Here is a 19,090-nt window from a genome sequence, read left to right on the forward strand (position 1 = left end):
CTGGGTTCGATCCTCAGCAGCACGTAAAAATAAGTAAATAAAAAAAAGGTATTGTGTCCAACTACAACTAAAAAATAAATATTAAAAAAAAGGACTAACCTGGGCAACATAGTTAGACCCTGTCTCAAAAATAAAAAATAAACAAAATCCCAGTTAATTCAATAATTATAACATGAAAATAATCTTGTTGAATTTCAAGTCTCTCGTTCTTTCTCTGCTTTTCTTTTTTGTCCCCAACCAGAGTCCTTTGCTTGGCTGCAACTGAGATGTCATTTGCATGTTAGAGGGCCTGGTGAGATCAATTTCCATACACAACCAACCATATTCAGGGTCATTGAAAATACTTGTCTTTGGGGTTCCAGAGGTATATAGAGAAAGCCTTCCTTGGATAAATATTGTTCATGACTCCAAACCCACTTGGAGAACCTGAGATAAAGCAGACCAGACCACAGGGTCAAGACAAAGATGGAATACTAGGGTGCTCCTGAGACCCATCCTATCAACTGACATACAAAGAGATCTGATAAACCAAGGGGCAAGAGACTGACTCAGGAAGGCCTCCCTGGGAGAGACAAGTGGCTCAGTTAGAACCCAAAGTGAGCTTCTGATCTCTGGCCCTTGTTATCTGCAGGGACTGCATTGACCCTGAGGTGACACCACCTGGCTGGACCTGAGTTACCACAGCTGGGATGGAGCAAGGGTGTTCAGAGCCCTTCAGCTTGGCCCAGAAAAACACGAGAAAAGTTTTGTGAGGCTATCTGGGGCAGCAGGGATCCAGAAAGCCTAGGCTAATTAGCTATAAATTTTGTTGAACTGAAAAATATTTTCTGGGACTTTAGGAGCTTTTGGAGAAATACAGTTGAATTCAAGGGTGGATGGCAGGGTTATAGTGGTCAGGAAACTTTCAAAAAGCAAACTTTCTCCAATGCAATTTTGGAGGTCTGTGACAAGGTCAGAAGCTTGCTACTCAGTGGGTCTGGGAGTCTGAATGTTCATTTTTTTTCCCCAGTATCTACTCCATTCATATATCCAACTAAGGGACTTTCATTAGACTAAACTAACGACAAACTGTAGTACTGTTTTCAAACAACACAATTGCACTCGATGAAATAGAATAGTACTCAGCAATAAAAAAGGAATCAACTATTGAGACACACAATGACTTGGATGATTTCAAGGGCATTATTCTGAGTGGGAAAAAACTTCAATCTCCAAAGTTCACATATTGTATGATTTCATTTATTTAACATTTGAAAAATGGCAAAAATATACAGATAAATAGATCAATGGTTGTCATGGATCAGAGAAGGGGGCAGGGAAGGTATCACTATAAAAGGGCCTGGAGGCTGGGCTCCTGTTTATGTGTTGCCCTCAATTCTCACAAACCTGTTACAACCCAGGAGAAAATGCCCTTCTTTCCTAGTATTTACATAAAACATTTCAGAAAAAAAGATCTAATTGGTCTACTTTGAGTCATATGGGAGGCTATGATTGTCATTTCACCAGAACTTCCCAGAAGAAGGGAAAATACCTTCCTCCAAAGGAGGGATTGCTGTTGTACAGATGAGGAATGGGATGTTGAGCAGAGGTAGGGGGAAAAAGATGGCCATTATAACATATAAAATAGGTAAATATATATGTTAATTAATGAAACCTGATCCTGGAATCTATTTGGAATGAATGAATAATTCACTAGTATAGTTTAAGATTTCATCATGGTGGTCCCCACACCCGGTGTCACAGTCATCAGATTGGTCTCAGGGCCAGCTAGGCTCTTGAGTGAAGACTGATAGGTGGTCCACAGAGGTCATGAGAGCCATGAAGAAGAACTGTGCTAAGCCTACAGGGTCAGAGGCAGCCCAGAACAGCTCTCAAGGAGGGGTCATCAGGGACTCATCTGTGACATGAAAGAGTGCACAACACAGGAGAGAGAAGCCACTTGGATCCTAGATCTGACACTTGATAGTTGAGTGACCTTGACATGATTCTTAAATCTTCTGAACCCGTTTCCTCACGTATAAAATGGGGATGAGAATCTCTATCTCATAGATTGTTAAATTCGGTTGAGATGATGTACATAAAATGCCAGGTCTATCCCTGGCAGACAGAAACTGCCAAATTCTCATTATTGTTATGCGAAAGATTTTAGAGCGGTAATGAATCGCAGTGGCCAACAGGGGACACTCGAGCCCAGCGGTCTGGAGACCCACGCTCTGGCGAGGCTGGTCAAAATAGATGCTAGAGGTAGAATACGGAAGGGCTGAGACTCGCTCCCCGGGGTCCACGTGGGGTGGACTCGCAGTTCGGCTTCAGAGCAGGCAAAGGAGTGCCAAAGTGTGGGAGGCCAACCTTACCCGTGACTGAGTTACACTCCCCAGCTGGGTGCTGAGGCGCTCAGTCACAGAAATGGGTGTGTCTTGCTACAGCCCCATGGGTGAAGTTATGCTCACCTGTTCCTTTGTAATATAACCCCTTGCCCTGTTTAGGATAGAATCCTCCATGGAAGTGCCTTGTGTGTGTCCCCTCCTCTTACTGTGCCCTTGGGTGTGGCCTACCCAGGTGTCAGTCAACCTACTGACAGTGGACATCATGAAGATAGACTCAGCCCCCTGAAACCTGACCCCTTGCCTCATTTAAATAGCTTCTCCTCAATAAAAGGGGTCAGGGCGTGTTTCTCTCTCTCTCTCTCTCTCTCTCTCTCTCTCTCTCTCTCTCTCTTTCTGCGGACCCTTAAGGTCAGAGGAGCCATCACAGCAACCCCAAAGAAAAAGGTATTTGTGTCTCTTGTGTGGTTATTTCGTGCAGCCCAGTTAGCCCAGTTTAACTAGAGTGACTCCTGAGCCTTTTAGTCGTGAGAACAGAAACCCGGCACCAAAGCTATGAGGCCCCCAGTCAATGGCCTACTGGTGCCTTTCTGGACCCGGGTTCCCTGTGGCTCCAGGAATTGCACTTTCTCTGGTGTTAACAGGATCAGATTTGAGCGGGTTACGTTCGCCATTGCATCTCCTCTCATGGGTTTTCATGGAAACCGGAGGATGGGACGTTTTTATGAACGTTTTAAGTGACTGTAACTTGGATGTTCTTATGTTAGGGAGGAGGCCTCAGCCAGAAGCAGGGCCCACTGCGCATTGCAGGCCGAGCGTGGAATTGAAGGTCCAATTCTCGTGGGTGTTAAAGATAGAGCAGGCGGGGGTGGGGGGCTGGGGCTCAGTGGTAGAGCGCTTGCCTGGCATTTGTGAGGCACTGGGTTCGATTCTCAGCACCACATATAAATAAATAAACAAAATAAAGGTCCATCGAATATATATATATATATATATATATATATATATATATATATATATATATATATATATCATGCGATAAGGAAGGAATTGGACAAGGTTCCACTGAATCTTATTGTCCTCCTTACCCCAGGAGAAGTGTGGCCTCTTGTCCACCAGGGCTGGGGCGGGGAGGGGGGGTGGTGAAGAAGCTTTTCAGAGCACCACTATAGGGACCTGGAGGTCTCCGCCCGCGTCTCTGGCGGTTCCCCCGCCCGCCTAGCCTGGACTGTTCGGGGAAGAGGATCGTTTCATAGGTTGTTAAACTCGGATGAAAAAATGTACTTAAAAAGACTGGCCTGGCTCTGGCATTCGCATTATTGTTATGAGAGTAGATCACAGCGTCCGGCAGGACGCCCGAAGCCGTTGTCATAGAGACGGCGCAGCTAAGTGTGTGGCTTTTGATTGGCTGCGAGCTCGTTTAGCGCCCCGCCCACACCCGCCCCGTGGAGTTGGGCTAGTAAGGTTGATCCTCCGGGAGGAAACCGGGCGCTGGGCTGTGGGCGCTTACAGAGCCCTGCACTTGAGAAAACTGTCCAAACGAATTCTGGCTGGTTTCTACCCCTATCCGCCAGCCGCAGGGCCGCGCTTCCCCCAGACGCCCTCTCCCGCCCATCAGAGCCTGGACAGCCAGCGGAGCGGAGGGCCTGCCTGGAACGGGACTCACTGCGGGCTGTCCTCTCTTTCCTCAAGCTTGGCTCTTGTTCAGGGCCCAGATCCCGCAGGGGCCTAGCGCCAGAACAGCCATCTGTGAACCACACCCCCGACTCACACCCCCACTTCTGGTGCCTGGGGCTGAGTGTGATGGTCTGGCCTCCGGGGCGAGGGGTGGCTTGGGGAGCGTGTAGTTGTGGTTTAGGGTGCCATTTCGGAACTGGGAGGAGAAGCCTGTGAATCCCCCTGAGGATGTGCGACCATATGTGTGTTCATCGGTGCAGAAAGCCAAGCCAACCACCAGAGCACTAAGAATGAGGGACCTCAGCCTCTAAAACTTCCCCTTGGTCCATCTCCCACTAAGACCTCGGGTTTTAAAAATATTCTTTGAAACGGTCAATTTGAAGGTTTTTTTTTATATATATATATATTTAAAAAAAAAAACGAATAAAAAGTACCTTTCACATCATTTTACTCTTTTATTGCTACTGAGTGCTAAAAGCTTGTGCACACTCAGCTCCAATCCCTCAGGTCACCCTCAGGTCTCACCAGGTTCTTTCTGAACCCTGACTTTATGTTAAGGCCCCTGGGAGGTGCTCTGGCTCCCAGACGTGGCCTTAAATGAGGGCTGTGGTCCTGCCAGTGCCCAGGGAGAGAGCTTTGGTCCTTGGGGTCCAGAAAGAGGCAGTGGCTTTGCCCTGCATCTTCCAGCCCAGTAAGAATGAGGCAGGGTCTGGAGGGAGGACTCTGCACAGGGTCACGTTGTTCTGTACCAGGATGTAACTGGGAGCCAACTGATGGAAGGATGTGGCCCCATAGGGTAGATCCTGAGTGCCCCGTGTTAGTACAGTCCCTACCTCTACTTCCTAAGAAGAGAAGGGTGAAAGTAGCATTTAGCAGCCACAAACCATCAGGGAATCTGTGTCCTTGGTGTAGCAATTAGCCCTGAAGCTCAGTGCAAACATAAAGTTAGATACGATCAGGGTCAGAAAAGATGAAGAGAAGACAGTACTTGAAAGACATTGAGTGCCCCAGGTTCTGGTTGAGGATGGTTTTGGATTATAGAGTCTGCAAACAACATGGACCCTTTCCACTGTCTTTAATTGACTTCCAGTGCTCCATACTCCCGATGCCCTCTTACCTTCCTGGCCACTGCATCTCAGCTTCTAGACTATTGAGTGCTCTAGGGTTTGGATTATGGAATCCCTCCCCCCCCTGCCAATTTTTCTTCCCCTCATCCAGTCCCTTAGCTTTGTCATCTGTATTCTGTCAATTCCCAAATTTTCATCTTCTCTGAACTCCAGGCTTATATATTGAAACGGTCAATTTGAACTCCCAGTGGAATTTGTCCACTTAGAATCCAACATGGCCAAAACACAGCTCTTAATTCCACATATGCCTTACCCCAAATAAACCTGTTCTCCCTTAGTTTTTCCCATCTCAGTAAGTGACACAATTATCCTCCTCATGCAACTGGCTGCAAAACTGAGGTTATGCATCTTTTTACCCTCCCTGCAGCCCACAGTAAGTGAAGAAATGGAACGTTGCCCAAACCCCTGAATTCCCCATGGGCTGCTTCTTGTTCAGACTCTTCTCCCTCTCCCCAGAGGAAACCTGGTTTGCCTTTTATGATAAACATTTCCTTGGTTTTCTTTATAAATTTTCTAAAGAGTATGCATCTCATAACTTTATATGTAAATGTTGCCTGTTTTTTTAACTTCATGTACACAAAATCATTCTATTTTAACTTCTTGCATTTCCTTCACTCAATACTATGTTTGTGAGATTCATCATGCTTAGAATGGAGCTCTAGTTCATTCATTTCCTGCCTTCCTTTCATTATATTTGGTGTTTGAACACATCACAACTTACTTATTACTAGTATCAATCTATGTCTTTAAATACCCAAATACAGTCCTTAAACTCAGATTGCATAAGGCATGGTAGCACATGTAATTCCAGTGATAAGAGAGGCTAAGAAAGGAGGCTCACAAGTTCGAGGCCAGTCTTGGCAGCTTAGTGAGATCCTGTCTCAAAGAGTAAAGACTACCGGGTGTGGGCCGGGGATGTAGCTCAGTGGTAGAGTGCTTGCTTAGCAAGTATGGGACCTTGAGTTCAATTCCCAGGACCTCAGAAAAGGAGTAGTTGAGGATGTAGCTCAGTAGTAAAGCACCCCTGGGTTCAATTCCTAGTACCCCTTCAAAAAATTAAACTCAGATTGCATTGATTCTATATCATATTTTGGGTCATAATGACCATAATTTAAGCAAAAATTCATAAATTGTCACGATAAACCCAGAGTCATATGATGTTGGGCTGATGTCAAGCCCTAATATTTTTTTAAAATAAATGACAGAAAAATGCATTACAATTCATATTACACATATAGAACACAGTTTTTCATACCTCTGGCTGTATATAAAGTACGTTTATACCATTTGTGTCTTCATATATGTACTTTGGATAATGATGTCCATCACATTCCACTATCATTTCTAACCCCATGCCCCCTCCCTTCTCCTCCCACCCCTAAGCTTTAATATTGATAGGGCTATATTTCTGGAGGTACTACAAGGAAGTCTGTTTCTTTTTTCAACTTCTTGGCTTCCCACCCTCTTCCTCCATCCTCAAAGTCAACAACATTATATCTCTTTGATCATTTTCCCATAGTCACATTTCCCTCTGACCACAGCCAAAAAAGAAGTTCTCCACCTTTAAGGATCTATGTGATTAGATTGATCCATCTGGATAATCCAGAATACCTTTTCCATTTCAAGATGATAAATTTAATTGCATCTGCAAAGTCCCTTTAGCCATGTTAGGAAACATATTCACAGGTTCTGGGAATTTGGGCATAGACTGGTGGGAGTGGGGGGGGCATTATCCTGCCCACTGCAGGATCCAATCAGACCAGACAGCCTGAGTTAGAGATTTTATGAAGTAAGAAGCCCAGTGCTGGAGGCAGTGGGCATGATATTGCTCTGGGTGCTGATGCATATATAGATGTAATTATACTTGCAATGTGTGGGTGCATAATAGAGTTTCCAGGTTTCAAAATAAAGCACAAAAGAGGTGGAACAGATTTGGGAAGGAATGCCTGAGAAGGGCATTCAAGAGGTATCTGCCAAGAGGTTGGAAAAATGGGTCTGAAATGATGTTATCTTCTAAATTGTTCAGAGCAGATCTTGGCCATTCTCTAAAATGTGTATTTACTTCTAGTGAAAATTATTTTAGGAATCAGCGAGGCTTTACTGAACATCTTCTGCATTGTGTGTGTTTGCTGTTCATTGCCTTTCATTGTGAAAAATATTTGCATTTTTTTGGGGGGGGGGGTGTTTGTTTATGCTTTGTTTTCCCCTTGAGGTGAAATCCACATAATGTAAAATTTAACATACGCACATTAGAAAATTTATAATAAAAAAGACAGTAATAAATGTGGGTAGGGTTGTGAAGAAAGTGGAAGTTTCATACCCTGCTGGTGAAAATGTAAAATGGTGCAGCCACGTTGGAAAACAGATTTGCAGTTCTTTAAAATGCTAAACATAGAGTTGCCAAATATTGAGCAATTCCACTTCTTGGTACCTCCCAAGAGCAATGAAAACATATGCCTCCACAAAATGTGTACACAAATATTCACAATAGCATTGCAATTATGAATACATTAAAAAAACAAAAGTGTAAACATCCCAAATGCCCACCAACTGATGAACAAATGTGGTATATTCATACGATCAAATACTATTCAGCAATAAAAGGAGTGAAGTATTGATAGATGAAGGATTTGGACAGTGATAACCCCCAGGACAGGGAAATGACAACCCCAACAAACTGTCGGATCTGGAGGAAGAAGGAGGAGGAAGGCAATCATTAATCCTCTCCTAGTAAATCCTCTCCCAGTAGCAATGGGCTCTGGGAGGAAAAAAAGCAAACTTTCATTCTTTCCCGGGTTCATCCCTTCCTGGGTTCATTCCCAGGATCTCCACCAAAAGCAACCATGTTGGGAAGGCCCAGCAACAATGGGTAAATGGACCCAACAACAATGGGTCCTGAAGGGAGGAGGCAGATACTAAAATGCTGGATGCTAGACTTTCACCCTTTCCCATTGCCAATGAGTCCTGGAAGAGAAAAGTAAATAGTGAATCTGTGAGTAACAATGGGTCCCAGAGAAAGAAGGTCTACAGTGAATTCTGGATGAGTTCTGAGCTTTCATCCCATTTACTGAGTTGCTGAGCCACACTGATAGAAATGGAAGTACATTTGTTCCTAAGGAAACCCTTGGATACCACCTGACTTAGGAATTCTGGCTCTGGATTCTGGCTGCACTTCAACCTCTTCCAATCTCCCCAGTTCTTTCTCATACCCAGTTAATTCCACAGGCTCCTACAGTTTATGGGCTGTGCTACCCAAAGCCCTGTGGGCCCAAGTCCAATTTTTTTCTAGCATCCACTTACTACCCAATCAATGGAAATTCAGGCTGCCCACCTTACACTCAGCATTGCTCTCTAATTCTAATTGTGTGTGTTTGCTAATTCCCTTTCCCTTGTAATTTATAAAAACCTCCTCTCCTGGGTAATGTAAGTATTTGAGTGCTTCTCTTTCTCAAGTTCATCTTGTGGTTGGGAATGAAACACCACATTCCATACTAGGCGGAGGACTTGCTGTTTGGAGGAATTCTTCCTTTTCTTTCCCATCCTAATCTTCTTAAATAGTGGGGAAAGAAGGGTGGCATTGGGGCAATGGTTAATAGCCACAGGGCAAATCAGCACTCTGTCTCCTATGTAAGACTTGATGCATCTAGCCCCAAATGTATCTCTTTAGAAAGATGCCCCAAATGTATCTCTTTAGAATACAAAGAACTTAATCTTCCACTCTGGGTCCTGAGACAATAGGAAAAGGTCTTCTTATCCCCTCACAGTAATAAGCAACTCCACTGTTTTGCTAATCCAGTGGTTCCCATCACTCAAGGTTAAATCCACACTCTTTTTTTTATCATGACCCCCCAAAACCTGATGGAGCCCCAGCCTACCTGCTTTCCTAACTTCTCCACCCACTCTCCCATCCCTCACTTTGTTACAGCTGCTTTAGGCAACTGTTTCTAAAACAAATCAAACTTGTTTCCACCTGAGGACTTTTGCACCCGGGGTCCCTTCGGCCTGGTATTCTTTTCTCTCTGTAATTGCCTCCTTAAATCCAAGTTACTAAATTATTGATTTAGGTCACCCCAGACCATTCTAATTCATATTTCTGAATTACTAATTCAGAACATTATACTGCTAATTCCAGAGCATATATTCAGGGAGTAATGGAAGAAAGCATAATTCTTTAATGCACACACTCTCAATAAAGTAATATAACATCAGGAACACGTAGGTATAATCATTTTCTACTTTGTATGTGATGCTTCAAAGAATTCCAGTTTAGGTCTAGGAAATTGAGACTGACTTTTATGATATATGAAGTAATTATATAAACCCATTGGCTGCATCTAAAAGTCTACCTATCTTTGTGTTAAAATTTTACACTATTTAAGGCTTATCCCAAGCAGAAAATCCTGAATAATAGGAGATCAAATAATAAAGTAACACGGTAGTAGCAGTTTGCTTATGCCATCGATCGGTCGTGGATTTATCTGAAATTTCCTTTTCCTTTCCTTTAATATCATTAAATAGTATCTTAGTTATAGATGTAGTCTGGGGGTCAGGATGTCCAAACTTTGGTAGTGACCCATGGGTGAAGATGGCATCGAAGCATCAACGTTCCCCAGGCTCTAACTTGGCCTCACTTTCTCCCGAAATTATCTTGTGTTTTACGTTTTTATTGTCTGCCTCAACCGCAGGCGCCAGAGCTGTATGCCGCCACTAGATAGGCTCAGTCACTAAAAAGACACACCAACATTCAATTCACACTGCCCGGCCCGCTCGCCCTCACTGCGGTCCCCACCAGGGGGCGCGGAGTCTTAGGGGCGGCCTCTGAGGGGCCCGCGCGCGAGGCCCTCTGGGAAGTGTAGTTCACGTGCCCGCCACGGCTCTGGGGCTGCGGGAGCGAGGCTCCGGGTGCGCAGGCGCACTTCTGGCTCTACCCCGCCGCTGCGGCCATTGTCCAGCCCAGTTGCGGCGGAGGCCGCTTTGGGTAGCTAACCCTTCTGCAGAAAAGACCTGAAGAGAACAGAGCCTGCGGCGGTGGTCGAGGGCCGACCTGAGGCCCTGGGTAGGCCTGAGGTCACAAGTCCTGAGGCCCCTGGAGGCGCTGATTCGGAGTGCGCGGGTCGGCGCAACACTTCTCACGGGTTTGAGGGGTGTCAATTGGGCCTCGCCCACCATCCTGCGGGTGTGACTGGGCGTGGCTGGAGGGGGTTGTCCGAGAAGCCGCCAAGCCCCAGTTTGGGGGAGGAGGGGCGGCTGGCCCTGACGGGATCCGCCCTCCTCCCCACCCTCCGGGCCGAAGTGGCTGGGAGCGCGGGCAGAGGCGGGGCGGGCAGGGTGGGGACCCTGGTTGCAGCCTGGTGAGTGCGCGCTGTCCTCTCTCCGCAGCCGCTGTCCAGGAGCCCGCCCCGCAGAGGCAGAAATGGCCCCCAGGCCTCCGATGGCCGCGCCCCAGGTGAGCCGCTGGTTCCGAACCTCCCGGGGCATCCCATCCAGCGGTGCTCTGGGGCGCTTTTGGAACAGTCATTGTTCTAAAGACTCCCATTCCTGGCTCGATTGCCGCTCCGAGCCCCAGGCACGCAAAGTCCCAGGATGTCCAGAGCCCGTGGAGAGAAATTCCCAAAAGTCTGGCGGCACTGTGGGTTAGAGGAGACCACGGTGGTGCAATCCTGTGAGAGGAGTTAAGGTTAAATGTGTTGGGAAGTCCCGAGTACTGTGCTAGTTCTTTGAACTCTGTCAATGAGGAATGGAGAGGGTGGGGTGACAAGATAGGAAATTGTAGAAGAGGAAGTGACAGTGAGTGAAAAGAGAAGAACCCCTTCTGATCCAGAAGCTCATCAGGGGGCCAAAGAAACCTGATGAAAATATGCCTAGGAAGAGGTTGGTGATGGGGCTTTCTTGGGTAAGACCAAAAACAACAAAAGAAAACAAAAACCACCAGAGTTAACCAGCCCCGAGATTTTTTGTGGCCTTTTATGCTTTAACAAAGGTCTGATAGTGCACACACGCATCTCCAGATGTCAAAGCCTTTGCTTTAATTAATATGAGGCTGATTTGTGAACTCATTTGTTCTTGTGACAGAGTGCATTTTCTAGAAACATCACAACTCAAGAGTATCCATTAAGTTACATAGAGTATATTGGTGAAAAATATATCCAGATTATATCTGGTTCTTTTAGTCCATACTCTTTAGAATTAAGGAAAAATTGTAAATTATTGTTGGTGTATGAGACAATCGAGATCAATCCAGTAAAAAGTACCAACTACTAATGTCCTTTAAAAGCCATTTACAAAAAAAGAAAAAAGAAAGAAAAGCTTACCGTAAATTAAGCACACGAAGTATGCTTAAATACACCTGTGTTCTTTTACTGCTTGTTATAATTTTGTTTTATGAGCCTTATGGAGTAAGACAGGTGACAGTACTAGAAATAGTTATTTAGTTTGAGTAATCATTGTTATCACCTTTTCAGTGTTTCCTCTGTAGGCTGAGAATTAGGATGGCTTAATATTTCATCTGGGGGATGGCTCTTTCTGAAGGAGCGTTGCTTCCCCCCCCCCTTTTTTTTTTTTTTAGAAACCTAAATGTTTATTGCATGTACTAAGAAGGGAAGTTGGAACATTAAGGATAGAGACTACACTCAAGGCTTTTAATATGACAGTCTTAATGAATCAAATACACCATGAAATAATAGATTATCATGAAATAAATAAGCCAACTACTAATTTAAAAGTGAGTAACAACAATTAAGGAAGAACTAATTTCATAGTAACAGTTATTCCTGCCAAAGAGCATTTTCATCTTTAAGAAAACAAGTGGTTATTAAATTGGAATGGGTGTCTATTAAGCATTGTTAATATAAATGATATATTTTAGGAATAGCAGATTATCTTCCAATTACAGATTCTCTTTCTTATTTTCAGACACTACTCAACCTACAAGTGACAAATTATCAATATTGTAGGAGGGCTTTTTAGGGGGTGACAGTGGCTATGTGTTCTAAGCAGTGAATTTTAAGCCCTCTTTAAACTTTACTTTTAGAGCTATACTTCCTAAGCACTCTGGCTAGCGATATTTTCCTGGAATTTTTGATGGTCTCTTGAGTTATCTAACTCAGTCTGCAGGTGATGACTGGAGATGAGGGACAGGAAAGAACAGAACACTGGCCCTAAGTGGGGCTTTTTAGGCAGAACTTTCCTTTATCAGTGGTTTTCCTTCTTTGAGCATGGTCCTCAGGGGAATGCAAAGATGAGTGGGGGTAGAGTCTCACACAGAAGTATAGCACAAGAGAGGTGGAGTCCCCTGTTGTTGCAGAGGTCCAGAGACTGCTGTGAATTCAGGAAAGAGATAAGAAGTTCTGCCTGTGGAAAGGAATCAGTGGAGATGCCACCTATGAATAGAAATGGAGTCTAAGCAGGTGAAAATAAGGGGGGTAAGAGTAGAGCTGACTGACTTTGTGTGTTAGGGGAGTTGAGAGGTAAGACCTGTGACAACAGATGTGGGCTGCAGGCAGCAAGTGGATACTAAGGAGCTTGTACTTTTTTATTTTTGGCCTTATAACCCATTCACTCATTTATTTATTCATTCAACAGATAAATCATTGAGCCCCTATTATATGTCTGGGCACTTGTCTAGGCAGTTGGGATACTTCAATTAATACAATTATAAAGGACTTTGTTCTTATGGACCTTATATTCTAGAAAGAGAAGAGAGTTGGAAGAATTCAGTAACTAAGTACATTTTATAGTATTCTAGAATAGTTTCACAGAAAAAAAGAGAAAGGTAAGAGGGAAGGTAGGGGACTTGTGATAGGGGTACAGATTTGGGGGGGGGGAGTACTGGGGATTGAACTTGTGTGGTTTACCACTGAGCTATATCTCCAGCCCTTTTATTTCTTATTTTGACACAGGTTCTTGCAGAGTTGCTGAGGGTCTTGCTAAATTGCTAAGGCTGGCCTTGAATTTGTGATCTTCCTGCCTCCACCTCCCAAGTGGCAGGATTACAGGCAAGCACTATCATGCCCAGTAGGGGTACAATTTTAAATAGCAAGGCTAAGGTAAACCTTATCCTTCCTGAAACGACATCTGAGCAGATTTAAAGGAGGTGAGGGAATTAAGGATGCAGACATCTGGGGGAAGAGTGCAGTGGTTAGAGGGAACAGCCTAATGCAGGATGTGTCTGGTTTATTCAAGGAGCAGCTAGGAGACCAGTATAGCTGGAACTGATTTTAGGCAGGGAGCTAGTATAACTTTAAATATTGCCATGACTGATGAGTCATAGGAGAAAGTTTGAAAGTTGGAGCTCCTTTAGAGAGGTGTTTTGGTAGGTGTAGTTGACAAATAGCCAAAGTGTCTCCACCTGAAGTAGGAGTGAATGGGAGCAGAGATGGAAACAGTGGGATGCTCTTAGAATTAGTAGCCTCTAGGATTGTGAGTAGCTTTATCAGTGTAAACACTCTGCATCCGTGTTCTCCTTCTATATATATATATATATATATATATATATATACACACACACACACTACATTTTCAGTTAGGGAAAATAAAAAGGTGTTTTCCATTCACCAAAACAGTAAGAAATGATTGAGAGTTCTAACTTAATGGGGAGGGGTCAAAGACTGGTCTCTGCTGACTCAAGATTCTAACAGCTCTGTGGTTAGATCATCTAGTTGACCAGACCCAGGAAAACGTGGTCTATGTCACCCAAATTCAAGACAAGATGCTCCAGGGCCATCAGGGGAAGCCAAGTCACTTCTTGATCAGGTTAGGATGATTTCTGGTCAAGAATGTTAGAGCTCCTTCTATTCCTTTCCCAGCTTCCTTCTGAGCTAAGAAGTGGAGCTGGTCTTTAAGCCTTAGGTCAAATACACCTTCTCTTCCCTCTGTGCATTCCTAGAAGAACTAGCTATGCATGCCTATGATGTTACTGTTCTTACATAGTATAGAGTGGTGTGTTTCCCCCATCAGTTTCAGGCTTTGAGCCCTTGAAGGGCAGGGCCATCTGACTCCTCCTTTCTATTGCTTACTTCAGAGTAATCTTGAGGTAGGTGGGTATAATGAGTGAACATTCAGAACAACTAACCCCCCAGTGGCAGTTTTATACTTTCTGCATTGTGGTTTTGATTTGCAACTTTCTAATGATTAATGAAGTTGAGCATCTTTTCATATACTCATTGGCCATTTGCATACCTTCTTTGGAAAAAATGCTTATTCAAGCTTTTTTCTTGTGTGTGTGTGCGTGTGTGTGTGTGTGCGTGTGTGTGTGTGTGTGTGTGTGTGTGGTGCTGGGGATTGAACCCAGGACTTGGCACATGGTGGGAAAGTGCTTTAGTTATGAGCTACATCCTCAGTCCTTTTTGAGTCAGCATCTCCATAAAGTTGCCCAGGCTGGCTTCGAATGTGATCCTTCTACTTCAGCCTCTCAAATAGCTGGGATTGCAGCTCTCCTTTGCTCATTTTTTTTTCAGTTGGATTGTTTGGTTTTTTTGTTGAGTGTTAGGTGTTCTCTGTACATTCTGGATATTAATTTCAATACAATGGTGTTTTAATAGAAAAAGAGGCATTTGTGATCCCTCTTCTTTAGTGCCTCTGTATTAATGATTTGATGAATTTCCTTCTTTTCCCTCTATTCATGTTTTTTCCTTTAAACATTTCAATTATTACATTTAAATTTTTATTTCAGCCAGACGCAGTGGCTCGTGCCTGTAATTCTAGAAGCTAGGGAAGCTGAGACAGGAGGATTATAAATTCTCAACAACTTAGTGAGGCCCTATGCAATTTAATGAGAGCCTGTCTCAAAAAAAAAAGGTGTGTGGGGAGCCAGGCACGATGGTACATGCCTGTAATCCCAGCCGCAGGGGATGCTGAGGCAGGATGATCAGGATTTCAAAGCTAGTCTCAGCATGGTGAGGCACTGAGCAACTCAGTGAGACCCTGTCTCTAAATAAAATACAAAAAAGGGCTGGGGATGTGACTCAGTGGTTGAGTGCCCCTGAGTTCAATCCGTAGTACCAAAAAAAAAAAAAAAAAAAAATGGTGTGGAGGGAGGCTAAGAATGTGGTGTAGTAAGTGCCCCTGGGTTCAATTCCTGCTACCAAAAAAGAATAAAATAAAAATTTATATCATTTTTATGAGGATTTATCTTTTTCTATCAGTGTTAATAGCAGTATTATATTGTTTTGCATGAATGTACTAAAAGTTACATAGCCATTTCTTTTTTTAAAAAATATTTTTAGTTACACATGGACACAATATTTTTTAGTTATACATGGACACAGTATCTTTATTTATTTTTTTATGTGGTGCTGAAGATCAAACCCAGTGTTCTGCCACTGAGCCACAACCCCAGCCCTAGACATTTCTTTTAAGACATTTAAATTGTTTCTCCATTTTTTTACTATTATAAATAATACCGGATAATCCCATTTGATTATAGTAGATAATTCTTTCAAAATACCATTGGAAAAATTTTCATCTGTATTCTTTAGTGAAATAGCTCTCAGAGAAAGGGATCTCTGCCAGATTTTAGAGTCATGCTTAACTTAACCTTCATTTGTAGAAACATTCTGATAGCTTTTTTTTTTTTTTTTTTTTTTGGTATTGGCAGTTTAACCCAGGGGCACTTTATCACTGAGCTACATTTCCAGCCCTTTATATCTTTTTTATTTTTAGACAGGGTCTCACTGATTTGCTGAGCCTTGCTAAATTGCTGAGACTGGCCTTGAACTTGCTATCCTCCTGCCTCAGCCTACCAAGACACTGGGATTACAGGCATGCACCACCATGCCCAGTCACCTAAGGAACTTTTAAAAATGCTTGTCAGGGCCTCGGGCAAATTAGATAAAAGTTTCCCAGGTAATTCTATTCACTCTCAAAATGCTTGTGGTGGTGATTCTGAAATGAAGTCTGAGAAATTCTTGAGGGAGAAAAATTTGAGTAGATGGCGATAATTCTGAAGTGGAGAAGTGGACTAAAGGCTGGAGGAAGACATGGAGGTTGGAAGTTCTGGAAAAGCTCCACACAGAAAGGGAAAATTGAACTTGTTCTAGAATGATGTCTGGGAATTTTTGCCATATAGCTGAGGGAAGAAAGTACACTGTGATCAGAATGGGATGTACAAAGGCAAGGTGACACAAAAGAGAATATATTATTAGGGCAGAGTCCATGTGGTAGAAATATGAGGTGTTATGGCAGGAGGGCAAAGTCTGAGAAAGACGAATCAGTAGTCTGGAAAAGGGTGAACTGAAGCAGAGATCTAGAATAATCTAGAACAACATTGTCCCAAAGAAATAGGAGCTATATCTGTGTAGTTATTTTAATTTACTAGTTTTCAAAATGTGAAAAATAGCAGATAAAATTAATTTTAGTAATACATATATTTAACCCAATATATCCAGAATATTATAATTTCTGTTATTAATATTTTAAAATTACTAAGGAGGTATTTTACTTTTTTGGTACTAAATCTTTGAAATCTTTTGTGTATTTTATACTCAACAAATAAGCTTGATGTTGTTAAGGACAGCAAGATCAGGATAACTACAGCCTAGTGCATGATAGCAGAGCTTAGATTTTATTTTTAATATAGTGGATACTATTGATTTTAGGCAGTGAAGGGCCAGGGGTTGTGATTCAGTGGTAGAACACTTGCCTAGCATGCATGAGGCACTGGGTTTGATCCCCAGCACCACATAAAAATAAATAAATATAATAAAGGTATTGTGATTTTAGGCAGTGAAACATCTATACTACAGAGTGCTGAAATGGTTCAAAGTAATAAGGTGAAATTATATATACTAGTATGAAAAGATCTTCAAGATACATAGTCAAATGTAAAAGGCAGGTTGTAGAATAATATGAAAGTCATGAAACATAACTTCTGTATGTATGTGTAAAATATGGACAAGAGACTTGTAAATGTATATACCAAACTGTTAAGAGCGATTGCTTCTGGAAAGCAAAATGGGATGGATTAGTTGTGGGGGTGAAAGAGGGCTGTCATTTTTCACTTGCCACTGTATTTGAATTTTTGTAACAGCAGAAGTAATTGGGCCACAAGGTATCGGTGATTCTATAAACAGCCTTAGTTTGGAAGGAAAACAGGAAGATAGCTAAGTAGGGATATAGGGTTACAAGACAAATTGCCCCTCATGACTTTCTTGACAGATATACTAGATTCTTTGTAGGGTTATATAATTGACTAGCATATATAACCCAACATTGCAAACACATGATTACTGCTTCTAATAAATCCCACCATATGTTCCCAGTATTGCCATGGGAACATTTGTAGGGTTGATCCCTAGTTGAACAGGAATGTGATCTTGTAGGAATCAGTGACATTCAAAGATGTGGCTGTGGACTTCACCCGTGAAGAATGGCACCATGTGGACCCTGCTCAGAGGAACTTATATAGGGATGTGATGCTGGAGAACTACAGCCACCTGGTTTCTCTTGGTAAGAATCACTTCCCTTGGTGTCCCTCCTGTTGGCGGGTCTTTCCTTTCTCAGTTGCTAAGGGTGTGGTGCTCATAGTCTAGGTAACTATGAGCAGGGTGTCCAGGGATTAGAGCTTATTCATGTCTTTAGGACTCACCTTTCTAGGATTTTGAGCCTTCTCTTAGGTGAAAAGTCTTTATTTGCAGAAATGGAAATAGGCACTTTGATTGCATGACTCCTTAAGTTGCACCTTTTTTTTCCTTCAGAGTTCCTGAGGATCAAGGACTAGTACTGATTATAGGAGGGTTCTTTGTCCTTGCACAAACACCCAAATCTTGTGTATTTACCCATGAGCAGGGTATCAAGTTTCCAAGCCAGAAGTGATCTTCAAATTGGAGCAAGGAGAAGAGCCATGGATATCAGAGGGAGAAATCCAAAGGCCTTTCTATTCAGGTAAATGAGTGAGAATTCTACTTGTGCAGACAGTGGCACAAGCTTAGGGAGGGGACACCATCAGCAAGCTTAGGAACCTCTTAGACCTGCAGAGGAAGCTGAAGCCATCTTCTGAGTGACATCTATGCATGTCTGTCTTCTCCAATGATACCTCTCCTGAAAGTAGGTCTTAAGAGAAAATGGTACCCCTTTTTCTTCTCTTAAAGTAGCCTTTTACCCTAGCTCAGAAATACTATCTCTGCCTATCCTGCATCTGCCTGCTAGATTATATTTTCCTTGGGTATTCTCAGACTACCTTCATTATGTAGCAATACTTTTTCTTACTCATTCAGACATGAATTGAACTTCCATATCTCTTCCTTATTTTGTCTTGTTGCTTTCACTGTTGGATGCTATGGACTTGTAGGAAATACCTCAGCCTTGATTTTTTCTTTATAACCTGCTTCTAGACACTTTTCCCTGGCCACATTCCTGAAACACCTGTCTTAGGAGCAACACTATCTTGCTTCCATCCTGTATTTATGCTGGTTGGATTCATTGCCTCCCTCTATATCCCTCTAGTACGTCCTTTCCCAGTCTCCTGGCTTGTGTGTGGGGCGGGGTTCTGGGTTTTAAGTCTGTGGTAGTCAGCTTTCTGTTACTGTAATGAAATGCCTGGGGTGATTGACTTAAGGAGAAAAGGTTTATTTTGGCTCACAGGTTTAGAGGTTCCACACATGATCAATTAGCCCTGTTGCTTTGGGTCTGTGGCAAGGCATCACATCATGACAGGAGTGTTTGGCCAAGTGGAATCACTCACTTCATCAGCCAGGAAGCAAAAGAGAGAGAGGAGAAGGCTAGGATCCCATGATCCCCTTCAAGGGCCTTTACCCAGTGACCTAAAGAATTCCCATTGGTCCCATCTCATAAAGATTCTATCACCTCCCAATAGCTCTACCCTGGGGACCAAGCCTTTAATACATGGGCCTTTGGAGGACACATAACATCCATACTGTAACAGGGTCTTTTGTTTTTGCCCCAAGTGAAGCCACTTAGGAATCTTCAGCCTTCTCTGCTTTCTTTCTCTGTGACCTTTCTAAAAAG

General features: G+C 43.1%; 1 protein-coding gene across 7 annotated transcripts in view; it reads left to right on the plus strand.

The window, feature by feature from the left end:
* Nucleotides 1–10,076: 10,076 nt before the first annotated feature.
* Nucleotides 10,077–19,090, plus strand: part of Zfp90 (ZFP90 zinc finger protein) — a 40,842-nt gene continuing 31,828 nt past the window's right edge. For 3 of the 7 annotated variants that reach the window (XM_071604317.1, XM_071604318.1, XM_071604319.1), the window contains exons 1-3: nt 10,077–10,574; nt 17,446–17,572; nt 17,912–18,007. In XM_071604317.1, the coding sequence (XP_071460418.1) occupies nt 10,542–10,574; nt 17,446–17,572; nt 17,912–18,007 (256 nt within the window). In that variant the 5' untranslated portion in view covers nt 10,077–10,541. Of the gene's footprint in view, nt 10,575–13,026; nt 13,123–17,445; nt 17,573–17,911; nt 18,008–19,090 lie in introns of all 7 variants that reach the window. The other 4 variants (XM_027933285.2, XM_027933286.2, XM_071604315.1 and 1 more) reach the window with 4 other exon arrangements.

This window comes from Marmota flaviventris, chromosome 18 (genome assembly GCF_047511675.1).
Source record: "Marmota flaviventris isolate mMarFla1 chromosome 18, mMarFla1.hap1, whole genome shotgun sequence".
Taxonomy (NCBI): domain Eukaryota; kingdom Metazoa; phylum Chordata; class Mammalia; order Rodentia; family Sciuridae; genus Marmota; species Marmota flaviventris.